The sequence below is a fragment of the Pleurodeles waltl genome, chromosome 5, assembly GCF_031143425.1.
Source record: "Pleurodeles waltl isolate 20211129_DDA chromosome 5, aPleWal1.hap1.20221129, whole genome shotgun sequence".
Taxonomy (NCBI): domain Eukaryota; kingdom Metazoa; phylum Chordata; class Amphibia; order Caudata; family Salamandridae; genus Pleurodeles; species Pleurodeles waltl.
In genome coordinates this window covers 1,851,627,810-1,851,646,082 of record NC_090444.1, presented here as the reverse complement: position 1 = coordinate 1,851,646,082, position 18,273 = coordinate 1,851,627,810, and the positions used below count along the sequence as shown (strand labels likewise).

The 18,273-nt window shown below is 44.8% G+C and overlaps 1 protein-coding gene across 1 annotated transcript; it reads left to right on the top strand.

The window, feature by feature from the left end:
• Positions 1 to 6,212: 6,212 nt before the first annotated feature.
• Positions 6,213 to 17,801, top strand: LOC138296862 (zinc finger protein 84-like). The gene is made up of 2 exons (XM_069236346.1): positions 6,213 to 6,401; positions 12,927 to 17,801. The coding sequence occupies exon 2, from the start codon at positions 13,252 to 13,254 to the stop codon at positions 14,671 to 14,673; it is 1,422 nt and encodes a 473-aa protein (XP_069092447.1). The 5' UTR covers positions 6,213 to 6,401; positions 12,927 to 13,251; the 3' UTR covers positions 14,674 to 17,801.
• Positions 17,802 to 18,273: the final 472 nt, after the last annotated feature.

Here is an 18,273-nt window from a genome sequence, read left to right as displayed (position 1 = left end):
CAAGCAATGTCGGAAAGAGCTGCCCCTGGAGGGGCCCCAGCAGGATCTCGTGTGCACCGGAGCCCCTTCTCCTACACCGCACGCACAGACAGGTTCCTTCCACACTGATGAGTTATTTTCAAGCGCGCAGCTGAGGGAGTCCTATGCCAGGGTGCTCAAAACAGAGAAAAATAAAATGCATCGAGGAAAGTCCCCAGAAAAGCCTAGCTGTGTTTTTAATTATTGCTTGGACGAAAATGCACCGACAAACTAATCCTTTGCTTCTCTACTGCGCAGGCACACCCAGGCTCTATCGCTATATTTAATGAAAAATGTCCTAGCTATCGTGAAGGAAACTTTCAATTCTATTAAGGACACGTAGACGAGGATTATGCAGTCCTTTCTTCACTTTTATTAATGACAGCAAGTTCAAAGTAGAAAAAAATCAATATCAAAACTTCAACTCCCATGATGCCCACAAGTAACCATGACAACTCATAACCAATCCACAGTCCATAACGAGGAGTATATATATATAACTGACGGGCGCAGCCCTTCCTCTTCTTCACTGAAGGAAGTTAAGGAACTTGCAACTTCAATCTCCTTTAGAATCACCTCCTACAAGACAAGGAAGAGATCAGACACAGCAATAGACATACCTCAAACACAATGCTCAAATTAGAGTGATCATGTAGTAAGTAAGAAATACATACAGGAACATAATGCATATTAAGTACAGCCAAAATGAAGTATCAGAAGTGCATAAGTAATCAAACATCACAAAAGAAAAATTACCATAGACCTGCAAAAAAGGACTCCATAGTCACAATTGGAAGCTCAATCTCGGGTGGCAATACTGTTATAGTATATGGGCGGGATAATCCTCGCCTCCGTGTCCTTAATAGAATTGAAAGTTTCCTTCACGGTAGCTAGGAAATGTTTCATTCTATAGCAGGACCGGAGGCGAGGATTATGCAGGTTCAAAGCTTACTTACCACCAGCGAAGCGGCTTCATGGAGTGGTTTAAAATAAAACTTCTTAAAAACCGACTCTGAAGACCAATCAGCCGAACTCATAATGTCCTCCAAACGCCCACCGACCAAAATGGCCTTGTAGGCCATAGCACCTCTAGTAGATTGAGCCCCAAAATGTCTAATGTCAATGCCAGATTCCGACATAACCCAACAAACCCACCTAGCAATGGTGGGAGAAGACACTGCCTTAAACGGTTTCTTGACAGCAATCAAAAGCTGCCTCTTTCCGGGAGGTCTAACCTCCTCCGTGACCGCTTCATAGGTCTGTAAACATCTCACCACGCATAACTTGGGATGAGAATCAAAACTGGGATAAGATACAAACCTGGTACCTGTTTTAGTCCGTCGGGAAACAGTGAAAGTAACCTCGTCTGGGGTGAAGACCCTGGCGGACACATCCAAAGCCCGCATGTCGGAGACACATTTGCAAGAAACCAGGCACCAAAGCATCGCCAGTTTAGCGGAAAGTTGCTTCCTGGATAGATAACAATTATCTGGCCAAGAGGATAGAAAATTAAGAACCTTGTTCACGTCCCATAACCCCGAGTGACAAGGTTCAGGAGGTCGGGACAAACTAACCCCTTTCAAGAGTTTACTCACCCAGGGGTGTTCCCCCACCGGAACATCATCGATAGTATTATGTCCCGCCGAGATCGCAGAACAGAAAGAGTTAATAGTACAGTAACTCAGACCTGATGAAAAAAGTTCCGCCAAAAAACTGACTACCAACTCAATGGGGGCCCCCACGGGATCCACCTCCCTCTCCAAACACCAACAGGCCCATCTGTTCCAAGCCGATCTATATCGCTTGATAGTACCTGGGGCCCACACCTGTACGATAAGGGCTGTAGCTTCCTGTGAAAGGCAGACGTTTTCCCAATGTCCCCTGAAATCCTCCACGCCATGAGATCGAGGTGACCCTGAAGCACCAGAGGATGATGGCGACCCTGTGGGTCCTGGAGGACTCCCGGAACACAAGGGAGTCTGAGAGGAGCCATCCAAGACAACTCCAGAAGAGTGGGGAACCACGGCTGAGCCTTCCAGATCGGAGATATCAGGGATGCCCGCTGGCGACGCACCTGAGCCACCACTCTGGGGATCAACAAAAACGTAGGGGAAGCATAGCACTGATCGTTCGACCAATCCTGCAAGAAAGCATCCTCTGCGCTCGCCCCCGGATCGGGTTTCCAACTGAAATAAGTCGGAAGCTGAGCATTCCACCGGGTTGCAAACAGGTCCACAGAACAAGGACCCCAACGGTCCATCAAAGACAGAAATATCCCCGGATCCAGACGCCAATCGCTGGAATCCTTGAGGTACTGGGAATTCCAATCCGCCACCTGATTTTGAGTCCCCGGAAGATATTCCGCTTTGACCGAAATCTGTCTCTGAAGACAATAATTCCAGAAATCCTTTGCCAAGTCCACTAAGACCTTGGAGCGAGTGCCCCCCAGTCTGTTGATATACGGAACAGCTGATATATTGTCCACCTGAAGGAGGACACAACAGGAGATCCTGTCTCGTGTCAAAGATCGGATCGCAAACGACCCCGCCAGAAGCTCCAGGCAGTTGATGTGTAGGTTCAACTCCTCCGAGGTCCACCGACTTCCCATGGAGATCTGACCACACCTGGCTCCCCAGCCCAGTCTGCTGGCATCCGATTCGATCACCAGGTCTGGGAGAGAACCGAAAATGGCCTTGCCATTCCATGCATCCATGTGGTTCAACCACCACTGCATCTCTAGGCGAGCCTCCAAAGAGAGCTCCACCAGAGCTGAATAGGTATGCCCTTTCCGGAGGTGAGAAGCTTTCAGCCGCTGCAGGGCCCTGTAATGGAGAGGACCCGGAAATATAGCCTGGATCGACGACGACAGGAGTCCAACAATCCTGGCAATCTGCCGGAGGGAGGTCCCGTCCCTGTGTAGCACCTTGGCAATCTCATTCTTTATCTTGGAGACCTTGTGCTCCGGAAGACGCAGCGTTGCTGACATCGTGTCCACCACAAACCCCAGAAATGTTGTGGATTGAGACGGGCACAGAGAGGACTTCTCTGAATTGATCACGAAGCCCAGGTCCTGTAGTAATGCAATAGTCATGTTCGTATAAGACAGCAGTTGCGATTTGGACTGGTCCATCAACAGGATGTCGTCCAAGTAAATAATCAGTCTTACGACCTGAGTCCGCAAAAACTCGACTACCGGTTTCAGCAGTTTCGTGAAGCACCAAGGTGCTGACGAAAGGCCGAACGGGAGGCACGTGAACTCGTAGACCTGACTCCGCCATTGAAACTGTAGAAACCTGCGGTGAGGATGGTAAATGGGGACTGTAAGATACGCATCTTTGAGATCCAACTGTATCAACCAGTCCCCCTGACACAAAAGGTCCCTGAGAAGATGGATAACCTCCATCTTGAAATGACGATAAACCACCGATTTGTTGAACGCCCTGAGGTTTATCACCAGGCGAAACCCTTTGCCCTTCTTCTCAACCAGGAAAATGTTGCTCAGAAACATTCTCGGGTGGAGGAGAGTCGGGACAATGGCTCCTTTGCTCAGAAGAAGTCGGATTTCCGAATCGATCAAAAGTGAATCCTGTACACTGAACCGAATGGGAGGAGGGCGAACCGGTTGAACAGGTGTCCCATAGAACTCTATGCGAAAACCTGAGACCGTCTCTAAAACCCAAGGGTCGGACGTAAGCTGGGCCCAATTGCTTGCGAAGAGAGCAATCCTGCCTTGAGGGGAAGAAAGGGGGGTGCTCACCTGTACTTCCTCCCTGGGAATTGGAGTTGCCACGTTGGAAACGCGAGGAGCGTCCCCGGCCAGAACCTCTGTTGGGAAAGAAGGTTCCCTGAAGGCCATCACTCCAGCCGTTGTTGCGCTTGCCTTGGGTTCTGGAGGGGCCTGACTGTTGAGAGCGGCTGGAGTAGCGACCCCTTCCTCTTCCGGCCCTGCCGAAAACCTTCCCGGGAAAAATCTTGCGCATGGAGGACTGCGCTTTATCCAAGGTGGAGAAAGTAGATACGAATCTCCCAAGCTATTTCACAAAGGGATCCCCAAAGAGATTGCCCTGGGCTATCGCGCCAGCCTCAGATTTTGCCAGTTCCCCCAACTTAGGGTCGATCTTTATTAGGAGAGAATGCCGTCTCTCCGTGGAAATGGCACAATTGGCATTGCCCAAGAGACAAACCGCCCTTTGTGCCCATCCAGCCACCAGATCCGCCTGCAAGGGTTCCCCTGCAGCCTTGGCCGAATCTGCCAACTCAATAATCTTCGTTAAAGGACCCAACACATCCAACAGTTTGTCTTGGCACAACCGCCAAGAACGATCGATCCCCTTCTTGGGGTCAAGCATGTACTTCGAAAAGAAAGTACATAATTTAGGGTCCAACATGAGTGTTGCAGCCACCTTGTCCCCCAGCGCCGGCCGGGGACATTCCGCCCGCAAGCGGGCTAGAACCCCTTGCTCCAAGGGGTAGCGGATAGTTTTTGCTACATAGGCCGCCACTTTGGGATTGGAGACCCATTCGGAGGACCGAGGATGATAAATGTCCTCAGGGTCAAACATGTCCGAATCCCAACCTTCTTCCTCCACACTAGAGGTGTTCACAGATGGGCGCCAAGGTCTTCCCACAATGCGACCCTCATCCGATGAGCCCTCGTAATCGTAGTCACCCCCCCGAATGGAGTGATCCCACGAAGGGATCCAGTGCCAGGGCAGCAGAGCTGCCATACTCTCCGGGTAAAACATCCTCCCGGCAGGGTATCGGATCTAGCGTTCGCACACTCTTGGAAAAGGCCTCCCTTAACCCGGGCGAACCCTTCCAGGTGACCCGCGTCACACTTCCTGGAGGAAGAAGGAGCCTTAGATGTACTGTCCCGAGGGTCCGAATCCCCTAAAACACTCGTTGAGTGGGACACCTTCTGCATAAGCTTGTCCACCCTATCTTGCAGGGGGGCTAAGGCTTTCGCCACCGCCTGCTAAACTAGTTTGTCCATGCCCTCAGGAAGATGGCGCTGAGGAGGCGAAACTTCCTCCGACCCCAAAGATGGGGCGTAGGCATGGTCAAGAAAATAATCCACTGAGGGGGTAGAAGAAGACATCGCACCCAAAGTACACAACTCAGCACTAAAAAGTACAGGGGAAGGACCCAGGGATAACCAGAAGCAAGTCGTCACTTACCCCACCAACGGGCGTCAATAAAGAGGGGTGAGAGCACCAAACAGATAACGCCCAACCTAAATTCAATGGGCAGCCCCCTTGCTGTGCTCCAAGAATGAGTTAGCAGCACCAATAATATACAAGTGCAGAAAAACCACCTTAATAGCGTCCCCAAAGGGAAATACCAGTGCAGGAGGATCTGCTCCTACCGCTACGCGGTGTCAGCAAGGGTTGGGAGCCTAAAATGGCAAGAAACCCTGAGGGCGAGTGCTTGCCAGGCTCAAAACTATCGGGAAAAAAACAGCGTGCGAAGCGCTGCCTTTTCAGATCGGGAACGCGATAAGTGCCCCTAGCGGTGACAGGCCGTCACTGCACAACGCGCTTGGGCGAGAGCCTGCTGCGCGGAATGCCAAGAATGGAATGCGGAGGCGTTCCTCGCACCCGGCACGCACAGAAAAGCAAAGCGCTAAAGGCGAGGAGCGTTCCTCGGATACCCAAGCAAATCTAAGTGAAAGACGCCACAGCACAAGGCAATCCCCGATCTCCCCAGAACGAGTGAGGACTTAACTGACGGGCAGCAGTGAAGAAAGAGGAAGGACTGCACCCGTCAGTTATATATATACTCCGCGTTATGGACTGTGGATTGGTTATGAGTTGTCATGGTTACTTGTGGGCATCATGGGAGTTGAAGTTTTGATGTTGATTTTTTTTTAACTTTGAACTTGCTGTCATTAATAAAAGTGAAGAAAGGACTGCATAATCCTCGCCTACGGTCCTGCTATAGAATTAGATTACAGCTCATGCTGCAAAACCACAAACAAGTGTTATAAAGGGCACCAGCGTGCTTATCTGCGCATGCTCTGACGCAACTAAAGCGGACATTGACATTTGAGCAAGTTCAGCACTGCAGACACATTAGGCAGAGAGAGTCATATCTACGCATGCTCAGAAGTGGTTACACTCCCCAATCAGGTTTACGCATGCGCCGAGTTACGTACACGTGTTCTGCGGTACAGTTCAGGCAGTCTGCGCAAGCTCAGAGTGGCAGACACTCTCCGGTCGGAAGTCACATCGGGCCGCAGGAGACAGAGAGGGTCCTGCACGGCGAGATCCGCGGTCTGCGGTCTCAACGGATCTCTGGGGGACGCAGCCCTGGGAATCGGCCCCGCTTCAGCTGCGCCGCGAGTGATCTCCGCCGTTAACGGCGCGACCTTGACTCACCCTGAGGTCAGTGACTGGGGTGCCCTCGGGTCAGGGGTCACTCGTAGCTGCTCACATTGGTCCTGAGAGCGGGTCCGTTTGGCTGTTAGACTGCCGGGGTCTCTGGTGACACCAGGGTTTATTGTTCCTGCAATTTATTTATCACGATGTTGGGTATATGTGAAAGTTCTTCCCAATTTTTTTTGCGCCTTTATATAGCTCGAACTCGAGCCAGAAGGTATTGAAGCGCTTTACAGGAGCACCGGTTACATTACACAAAGACACATTCATCTTTGTAGCTACGGAGAAATCAAGTGATTTGCCCAGGGTCTCAGGTTGTTGAGCCGCTGCCGAGACTCGAACCTGGTCCCCAGCTCCAAAGTCAGCAGCACTGACCATTATGCCACACCCTCTCCCAGTTGTCACACTTGCAGCTATAACTAAAGTTCTCTGCTCCTGGTGCCCCACGGAGACCTGTGAAGTGCTGTCTCTGGTGCCTCGTTCCTGGAGCTGATAGGGTGGGCCTGGGATGCTTCACCTTTCTTCTGGTACCCTTGTTTGGTGCAGCGCGTGCTGGATGCACGAGACATATTGCGTCAGCACGTCTTCATTCTTGACCGTTTCCTGTTAACGTGGTGCAGACAGACTAAACAGATGTTCTTAAATTAATTCTAAATACTCCCCATGTAGCTTAAACGGAGTAAAAAAATAGGTCCCAAAAGAGATTGCGCAGGAGCGCACAATTTGGCCATATAGAAAGTCATGATTAAAAACTGTCTCTCCTGCTTCCATTTTTCGAGCTTAGGGCCTGATTTAGAGTTTTGCAGACGGGTTGGTCTGTCACAAAATTTGTCGGATATCCTACCCGCCATATTACAGTTTCCATAGGGTATAATGTAATCGTAATATGGTGGATAGGGGAGTAACCCCATCTGCCAAATTCTAAATCAGCCCCTTGGTGGAATATGCCACTGCTTAGGTGGCAGTGATCTTGATTGCAGGGCCAAAGGGGTGCTCCTCCAAAGCACTTATAGCTCTTTTGTGCACCTTGCCCACCTTTAGAATAGTGGTTATTGCCACCATATAAAATTGAAGCGGTGAAGTTGAGTTTAGATGTCAATTACCCTAGTTCCATGGCAAAAAGGTACTTACTAGATGAGGTCCAATGGCAGTATGGGGTCAGCGGGCAGTAAGTGTCTAGTAACGCTATATCTTACCATTTGGATACCAGTGTTTCTAAACTTGTTTAACAGATCTGCCATAGCAAGTAGTCAGATCACCCTTCCCTCAGATTCCTCCTACCTTCTCAAGTCCTCTCCTTTGGAGTTATTACTGTGCTCTGCATCATCATTAAACTGTACCATCATGAGGATTACTCATTTGGGACGATTTGGAACTCCCTCTGTGCAGACAAATGGAGATTGCCAAGGATATTCAACATTATTGTCTAGCATATCAGATCACGGTGACAGCAGAATATATTCCGGACGAGTGAACATTGTAGTGGATTGGGACTCTGTTCCTTCATGATTCCAGCGAAAGGAGGCTTCACCCTCACGTAGTCAACATACTAAAATGTCTTTGGGGTCCATGTGTAATGGATCTCCACGTCTCGCCTAAACTCTCCCCCCCCCACCCCTCTTGCAGAGGCTTCGGATGCATTTCTGCAATCCAGGTCAGGGACCCTGATGTATGCCTTTCCCCCCATTTGTGATGATTCAACGACTCCTTTTCCAGGTCAGTCAGCAAGTTGCAGAAGTGGTCCTGGTGACACCTTGCTGGAAGGCGCAGTTATGGTTTCCGACAACCATGCCACTCTTGTGCCCTTCCAGTTTAAATTTGTCCCTTTCCAGACCTCTTCCTCCATCGAATGAGGATCCCTCCTTCACTTGTGCTCTCAGGTCAGCTGCCTCTCATGGTTTGGAGACTCAGGAGACAGTGGCAAGTACCTAGAATTCTTTTTATCCCAATCTTGAGCTCCTAGTACCCACAAGAGATATGCAGCTGCATAAAAACGGCAGGTTTCTTTGGTGTGAACAGGTCATGGATCCCTTGGGGACCACAGTGCAAATGACTGTAATTTCTTTTTCTCGGCTTGCTTAACAGGGCCTTGTCTATAGAACAGTGAATAATTTTGGTTCCACCTCTTCGGCGGGGCATTCCCAGGTGAATGGTAAACCAGTACGGGAACTTCCTCCTCATAAACATCTTCGTGGCATTAGGGTGGTTCACCCACCAACTTCTAAATATGTGGTTTTGTGGGATGTTGATGTGATGTTACGGGTGTGGCTGGTAAATGAAGATCTTTAGTGGAAACAACTATTGGTGAAATTGGCTATCCTCATATCTCATTTCATGTAGACAGTGTCAGAGGTTAAGGTTCTGAGCATAGCAAGTAGAGTGCTTGCTCCTACTGGGGTTTCTTTTTGTATTTCTAAGCGTACAAAGACTAATACTCAATGTATCAGCTACCCAGCATTTCCTGAAAACCCACAATTGTGTGTAGTTTGTTGCATCAAAGCCTTTGAGAATTGCATTGAGTTCCACAGGGATCAGTCGGGTCAGTTACTCATCTCCTTTAAAGAACACTTGGGGCCTGTTTCTGTTGCAACCTTAGCTTGTTGGGCCAAATGGGTATTAAGAGAGCCTGGTATCTCTGTATCTATATTTGGGGCTCATTCTGTTTGCAGCGCCATGTCTTCCAAAGCTTTCTCATCCTGTTCTAGACTGGAAGAAATTATGTCAGCTACTGATTGGTCTTCTGATTCTACATTCAAGTTGTTTTTATCACAAACCACTTGTAGATGTTACATCTGCAGTGGTGGCTCAGTTTTGAACACGCATAATCCGAAGCCTCCAGTCCTGTCATAGAATAAAACATTTTCTAGCTATTGCACCAAGAATTTTCAATTCTGTTAAGAATACAGAGGCGAGGATTATCCCACCTGCAAACATTGTGTTATGTGATCGTTGTTTATGATGTGATTATCACTGTTTCTGAATATTTCACTGTGACGCTTTAACAATGTTTGTCGTCAACCCACCCAATGACTGATATTCGTGTTGGTGGTGTTTTGTTATGATTATTTTTCATTCACAGGCACGGATTCCAAATCAGTGTAGACTTTGGCTTGTACTGGCTAGCTGAGGTTGTAGGTGTTTCCATTTGGATCGGACGTTCCTGTTTCCTGCCTAGGCGTAACATTTATGTGTTCTAGTGGACCAGGCTTGTCCAGTAAAGGCAGAAGCGTCCTGCAAAATGCATCTCTCCCAGAAACTTTCAAGCCAAAAGCGAGAGGTGCCTTGAGAGGATCAGAGGATCAAGTTGCCCCACTGGGACTAGCAACAGATTCTGACGAAACAGAATCAGCATTGGGCAGGCACAAGTCAATTCAAGGACTACTGGAAACCATGCTTGGGCTTTCCACAATGGAGCAATAGGATCATCTCAGCTGTCTGACACCACACCTGGGAAAAGGACCTTGGGAATCATCATAAATGAGGGAAAGGAATAGCTTAGGAAGAGGGCCCAGTCCTGAAGGAAAGCTTGTTTGGCCAGCTCTTCCGGGTCCAGCTGCCAACTGAAAAAACACTGGGAGTTGCTGGATGAGATGAGATGAGAAGCAAAATGGTCCACCGAGTGAGGGCCTCATTGGTGGTGAAGAGCTTTACAGATCTTTAGATGAAGTCTCCAATCGTTGAAATCTATGAGGTAACAGGAGTGCCAATCAGTCACCATATTGCGCTTGCGTGGAAGGTACTCCGCCACCAATGAGATCCAATGCTGAAGGCAAAAGTGGCAAAAGTCTTTGGCTATCTCCTCCAGAGAACAGGATTTTGTTCCGCCCAATTTGTTGACATACCGAACTGCAGATATGTTGTCCGTCCGCAGAAGGATGCAACAGTCCATCTTCTCCGGGGAGAGGCACTGTATTGCAAAAGAACCTGCAAGGAATTCTAGACAATTGATGAGGAGGGAAAGCTCCGACCTGGACCAACAGCCATTCCAGTCTTCCATATGATCCAAACACTGTGCCATTTCTGTCTTGGCCTCATCTGATAAACTGACTTGCTCTGAATATTTGAGACCCCTGCGGATGTGTTGAATCTTGAGCCACTGAAGGACTCGGTAGTGAAGAAGGCCCAGGAAGATGGCTTGGATCAAGGAAGCTAGGAGCCCTACCAGCTGTGCTGTTGATCTCAGTGATATTGTTTGTCTGCACACAGCAGACCTTAACTTCTTTTTGGTATTTTGGACCTTCTGAGTTCGAAGCACTAGCTGGGCTAAGACTGAATTCACTTGAAACACAAGGAAGTTCAGGTGTTGTGAGAGCACTAGGATCAATCTCTGTACATAATGAAACCCAGATTTTGAAGGAGGAGAATCGCCCCTTCCGAAAGAGTCAAGACTGCCTAAGGGCTTTGGGCCATCAGAATGATGTCATCCAGGTAGATGATCAAGCTCACTCCCTTTGTGTGAAGGCTTTCTACTACCCGCCTCATAATCTTCTTGAAGCATCACAGTGCAGATGAGACCGAAGAGCAATCCTTAATCAAAGCGCCCAGACTCTGTGAGGAGCCCTGCAACCAGGATTTAAGGTATTTTGTTTAACAGGCCTAACTAGGCCCTTGTAGCCTGCCCATGCTCCTTCTGGGTTGGCCTTTACTTGTGACTTTGTCCTGGTCCAGCACAACCAGATATCCCAGGTTTGCGCTTTATGCTTTCTTGGACTATTATATAGTTTATTCTTTACAAATTTGTAACTCTGGTTCTACTAATAGGATTTTTGTGGTTTTGGTCTTGTTTTATTTAATAAATTACGCTCTTTTCTTCCTAACCTGGTGTGGGATTTTTTGTGTGGTATTTGTAATGTTTTGGTGTTTGAAGTGTTGCACAAATACTTTGCTCATTGCCTCAAATTTAAGTTTGACTGCTCTGTGACAGGCTACTATGGGGACTAGCACAGGTTGATTTTAGGTTTGCTTGTGCCTCACCCTGACTATAGTTGTGGTTGCTGCTTGACCAGAGCTCGCATTCTGTCCAGTAACCCAGTTTCTAGCACCTATGGTATGGTGTAGACAGTTGTAGGAAACCTCCCTTTTCTGTGTGAACACCCTGGATTTTTCTGGATGGTATATTTTGCTGACTTTAGAACTGTGAGCACTTCACCCCTTCTAATCCCTGTAGTAAAGTGCTTGTGTCCCCCTTTTTAACGTGGCAGAATTGGCATATTCCTAATTAATATATTTAGAAAGCACAGGGCAGCAGGGATTTGAATGGCTAGATGGACTTGGCATAGCGTCTTTCTTCAAAATTCAGAAATGCAAAGTTTACAATAATTCTCTGTAAGGATATTTAATATGTCTTAATTATGGTTCCTGGTTTTATGGTATTTCTTTTTTTAAACATTTCTGTCTATTTGTTTGTTGGCCATCTTATTGGTATTTATCCATATTTATTTTGTGTTTTCATAATATATGTAGCCTTAAAATGGTACATATCAACATTTATTTAACTTTTGGATGTGCACTCCTGCTTGGATGCCTGTCACATTTTAGCATATTAAGCAGCCACATATAACAAAGCACTACACCCATGGGTATATGTTAGCGATATATTACGATACGAATGAATGTTAATATTTGCCAGTTTTTAAGCGATTCTCACCCTGTTTTTTTTCCCTGTCCTTCTGCACAGCTTTTGCCTGGAATTCATGAAAAGCAGCAGGGAGAGGCTCCCATGAGAAGCACAATTCTCTGTATTGTTCCGCTTTTACAAATAAATACAGACAGGAAACGCCTTGTTTTCTTTCTGTATTTGTCTATAAAAACGGTTGTGGAGCAGTACAGCCAGCGAAGATCAAGAGCATCTTCAGTTCATGCAATAGCTGTCCAAAACCTCCAATATCAACATAAAGAGCTACCCTCTAGAGTCTTCTGACTCTGGAATTAGTGGATCTCCCAAGGCCTTTTACCTCAAAACTGTTCTAGGTGCAACATGGAAAACGCTGCTTAATGTCTAAAGACGGTATTATGCCTTTATAATATCCTCATGGTTTGGGGACTTTTTTGTCCCACCTCTTTGTGTAACTCCACAGTTTTCTCTTTCTGGACCACCTTCACTTTTAAAACCTTTAAACTGTTACTACTGGGTGTTGCGGTTTGCTATATGACCTGTGGGAGCCCCCGGATAATTAACAAGCACTGGCAAAGCCAATAAGTCCTATCTTTGGGTTCTTTTGGTGTTGCAGTGCTGCACACCATCAATAACATGCTGTGCAGCCTGTGGAAAAGGAACAAAAAAAGGGGTGCATACATGCTTACATAGTGACAGACACTTTATTAATGTACTTACCAGTCTGAGCTAGCACCATAAAGTCGTTTTTTTTTTCCTTATGGCGCGGGTGGGAGGGTTGTAATTTTTTTTTCTAGCTTTTGCTAAGTTCGACTCATACATGCAGTCAGTTTCTGTTTGTGTTTTCATGTGGATTATTACATTTGGGTTATATGTATTCTCATGAAATTCTGTTTTTTGTGTCCCACCCCCCATAGCTAACAGGTGCCTGGCATACAGCAAGAAAGGAAGAGCTGATTTTCTCTTTGAAGGCCTTTTGTCAATAAAAACAAAAGAGAGCTGAGACAGCGTGTACAGAGGAGCATCTTTCAATTGCAGTAATATTCACAGGAAAAATCATTCTTTGATACTTGTAGCTCAGAATGTGATTTGAAGAAAGCATACAACATTTAAAAAGTATCTGGCTTCCGTTGGTCATATTTATGTTTGAACGGGTAAATCTGCTCATACTGGACAGGCCTAAAGGAATTAAATGAGCAAACAGTTTCTTCATAGCTGCATTTTTATGTCATTGTATATGTAATGGAGAGATTACCCTTTAAAATGGAGCAGCAGCTAGTAGCACATCCAAGAACTTGCACTGATGAGCAAATATATAAGTGTCCTGAATGTGGCAAGGGTTTTAGGACAAAAAGATATGTAATGGTACATCAGAGAATCCACCGTGGGGAGAAGCCATATAATTGTACTGAATGTGGCAGGGCTTTTAGGACAAGTGGGGAAGTACTAGTACATCAGAGACTCCACTTTGAAGAAAGGCCATTTAAATGTACAGAATGTGACAAGGCTTTCAAGATAAAACAATTGCTAATGCTACACCTGAGAACCCACACTTTAGAAAAACCTTATAAATGTACTGAATGTTACAGGGGGTTCAGGTCAAACCAGCACCTAAAGGTACACCGTGCAACCCACTCCATGAAAAGACCATATGAATGTATTCAATGTGACAAGGCTTTCAAGACCAAACGAGTGCTGATGCTACATGAGAGAATTCACACTGGTGAAAAACCACATAAATGTGGCAAATGTGTTAAGGCTTTCAAATCAAAGGAACAGCTAATGCTACATCACAGAAATCACACTGGTGATAAACCATATAAATGTATGATGTGTGGTAAGGGTTTCAAAACAAGAGCTGAGCAATTGCTTCACCAGAGAACCCACACTGGTGAAAAACCATATAACTGTACTGTATGTGGCAAGGCGTTTATATCAAACGGTGCACGAATAAGGCATCAAAGAAGCCACTCAGATGAAAGACCCCATAAATGTATTGAATGTGATAAAGCTTTCAAAACAAAAGTACAGCTAATACAACACCAGAAAATTCACACTGGAGAAAAACCATACAAATGTACTGAATGCGACAAGGCTTTTGTAACAAACGGACAACTAATGGTACATGTTACAACTCATTCTGGTGAAAGACCATATAAGTGTCTTGAATGTGAAAAGGCTTTCAAATTGAAGAAACACCTTGTGTACCATCAAACCACCCACTCCGGTGAAAGGCCATTTAAATGCATTGAATGTGAGAAGACTTTCAAATCAAGAGACTGGCTAATGCTGCATCAGAGAATCCACTCCGGGGAAAAGCCATTTACATGTAGTGAATGTGACAAAGCTTTCATAAGCAAAGGACACCTAAATCTACACCAAAAAACCCACACTGGTGAAAAACCGTATGCATGTTCTGAATGTGACAAGGCTTTCCAGACAAAGCATGCTCTAATAGCACATCAGAGAACACACACTGGTGAAAGACCATATAAATGTCCTGAATGTGAAAAAGCTTTCAAACATAAGCAAGGCCTTCAGTACCATCAAAACACCCACTCCAGGGAAAGCTCCTACACATGCAAGGAATGTGACAAGACTTTCAAGGGGAAAAAATGGCTGGAGAAACATCTCGCAGCACACAGTGCTGAAAGACCATATTGAAGTACTGAATATGAGCAGGCATTCTGATCTAAAAGGGAGTTAATGCTACAATGGTTAATACAGTCTGGTATGTAATGAATAAGTAACTGCCATCAACACCAATACAGGACATATAGTGTAGAAACAAAACACTACACAACAGTGAAATTAATACAAAGTGTTCTGTAACAGCAGGCTACAAAAGGGGTCTGTGCCCTGGAAGACATGATCCTTACAACATTGATCATGGACTCAAGATACCTTAATTACATTGTGTTAAATCATAAACTGACACATTGGATAGGCTAGATCTATTTGCTGGGCTGCACCAGAGTTCACAGAGGAAAACCTTGTGTCAGCGATATGTTCAGTGCCCATGCTTTGAACAGCGAGGCGGAGTAGATGAAGAGCCCTTCAATTCTTTCATATGTTCATATACAAAGCAAAGGGGGGGCTGGATACATAACTGATTTTTGTTATTAACCCTTGGGAGAAATCACTGCTTACAAGATTCCATTTATGTTCTTTATGTGCTTCCCCTTAGGGCAGTTCTACTCGGGTGCCATAGCTACATGCCTATGTGATGAATCCTCTCCCCAAACACTTTTGCACTTTGTATTTTTTGCACTTTTCATAAACACTTAAACAGACAATTTTTAATACATATCTTTTAGAATAAATGTTTTAAACATAAATTTGCACTTTATTTTTTAAAGATGGTAAGTACACTATTTGTAAAGCAGTTATGAGCTTTTTCTGGTCTGCAATAAATTACAGTAAATCCTTGTTTTTTTAATTACATTTGGTAGATCATTGGTGACAATTCCTCCATTGTTATGTACCTGGCTCTGCACCTGTTTTAAAACTGCTTCTATCATTATTTCTAACAGTTATATAAATATTTTGTCATTCTATTTTTGGGGTTAATTCAAGTAAAAAATAAAATGATGCCCATCTAAAGTGCTTTAATTCTGAAATATCCAATTTCTTTTGTATCTTTTGAAAGAGTGCAGACGAGTGTAACCCACAGTTTTTGTTGTTGTATTACTACTTATTCACAAAGCCTATTGTACACTATCATGCTCATTGGTTGAACTCATGAGTAATTACAACAATGTTGTTAGTTAAATACATTGGGTTTCTCGTTCCAACACCTAACTAAAATGTCACTGTAACCGTTCTGTTTTTTCAGTGAATATATCTATGTATGTATGCATACATTCACTGAAAATACTAACGGTTAGAGTAACATTCTAGTTAGGTGACAGATTGAAACAAGAACTTAAGTTTGAAAAGAAACACTGAAATTCACCAGCTGTAGTTTAGAGAACTAAGTATAATTTGTGTCCTGTCATGCCCTGCTTATCACCACATGTTAAATTACATCATCGATGACCTTACTGATAACATCTTAAATCAGACCCATTCAAAGTGGTGTTTGGGCACATGACCTGCCCGTACATCCAATTCTATGCAGGCGTCCATTCTCACACTTGTGTACGCAATTTTTAGTTGTACACATAGGGGAATGGACAAAGGGTTTTGCCTCTTGCTAATTTGATATCTTATAGTTTTTGTGTTGTGTTTCTGAAGGGTTCTTTGTTTTTGATGGTGCTTAAAATGATTTTCCATTGCTTTTGCAACACCTTTCTTGTTCATTTTGCCTAAAGCCACAACTTGCATACATTGTTTGTTGTACGTTGCAAAATACTGCATGTTTTCACCCTCTCCCTCTTGCTACTGTTGTAGAACTTCCTAATCAATATCGCTTATCGTGGGGCTATCTTTTTCCTAAAAGAAACTCCGACCAGCATAATGGTTATCCCTCTGTAAATCTGTACCTTCTACGACTACTCAGTTTTGTGGCAAGGTTTTTTTAAGTTTCCTTTATTAAACCCAACTGATCTCTTTTGCATGTTCCAAGTTTAATCATTCAGACATAATACTTGAAAGCTGCTTAAACCATCATGGTTAATCAAGAATGACTCAACATGTAATGGCTCCATTTCTTCTCTTGGGGGGGAGGGGTATATTATAATTCTTTGGAGGTTAAACAAACAAGAAAAGCCACACCTTGTGACTTCGTACCCGCCTTTATACCGTACAAAACCAGCCAGCTTTATATCATTTCAGGATAGCGCTTTTAGTGATAGAACGTTTTCGAAGATCTGTAATAGATTTGATGTATTTAATGGAGTCTACTTTTTAAATTTGTTTCCTCACCTTAGCAAGAGCAGACAATCATCAGATTCTTCAATATCTAAATTAGATCGCTCCATCATTCTCATAATTCTTTATTAACTTACACTCCTTGTAGGATACATGCTGGGGACCCCACTCTCCTATTTTTGCCAATAGTTTGTTTCCTTTTCAGTAAATCACCCTTAAATGTACTTATGCCTTCAGGATGGGCTGATCTAATTCTGCTACTGCTTGAATTCTTGCTTGAACCACGTATAATTTGTTTTCTTTACCATCTTAAGTTGGACTTTATTCCCCCAAATTATTTTAACCTGGGGAATTGGTATCATTTAGGTTGGCTTTTTGCTCACACCGGTCTTGCTCAGCTGTGCCTTTTCTCAAGTATTTTGGAAAGACTTTCCCCATTTTGACGGGTCTCACTAGCCCACTTCAGGGAATATGATAACCCCAATAAAATATATAACCATCTCACCTGAAAGCAAGCACAAAATAGCTCAGAATAATATGAAGCATCATTAATACCATCACAGATGCAACTCCCTTAAGTGTAGCAAGCATGTGTTATGTGCTGCACTTCACAGGTAGCATAGTTCACATTAACAAATAACCACAGCTATTTGGGATGTCCACATTGCACAAAGTGTTGAGTCTGTATACATCTGTTCAGAGAAAGGCAAGTTCCTTAAAATACCCAACATATTTTCCAAAATGTATGCCTTACTTTTGATAGCTTTTATCTGTATCGATCCCCTCACAGTCCCCAAACCTACATTGAGTAATTAATTTGATATGAGTAGAAAAGTGGGTGCTGCAAACAGTGTTTACTCTATGGAGAGTTTAATATGTCGACCTTACTCTTTGCAGACAGTGAAACTATCATGAGAAAAACACCACAGAGTATTAAAAAGTATCTACTAAGAGAAGTGTGCACTCAACGCAATACTTGTAAAAAAAAAAAAAATACTATTCACTAAAATAAGGAAGGTCTGGAGGTGCAAAGGATTAAACTATCTGCAGACTTCCTTCTGTGGTGAAAACTGTACAAATGTCCCATCTTCTGAAGCAAAAAAAGCACATGTTCGTAGATGAGCATGTTATGTAAACATTGTCATGCTGAGACTGTCCTGTCTAATAACTCAATGCTGCTTACAGTACTTAGGCCCTCATTATGAGTGTGGTGGTCCAAGACAGGGCAATCCGTCCGCTCTATTATGACTGTGGCAGATTGGCCACGGTCCAACCACCGGCACCTCCAGGTTGCTGCCTGTCAACAACTTAGCAGTCTCGGTGGTCACAATCAGCCACCTTTCCGCCAGCCTTTGCATAGCAGTCTCACTGCCATGCAAAGGCTGGTGGAAAGGGGGCGAAGGAGGGCCCATGGGGGGCCCCTGCACTGTCCTTACATTTGGCATAGACAGT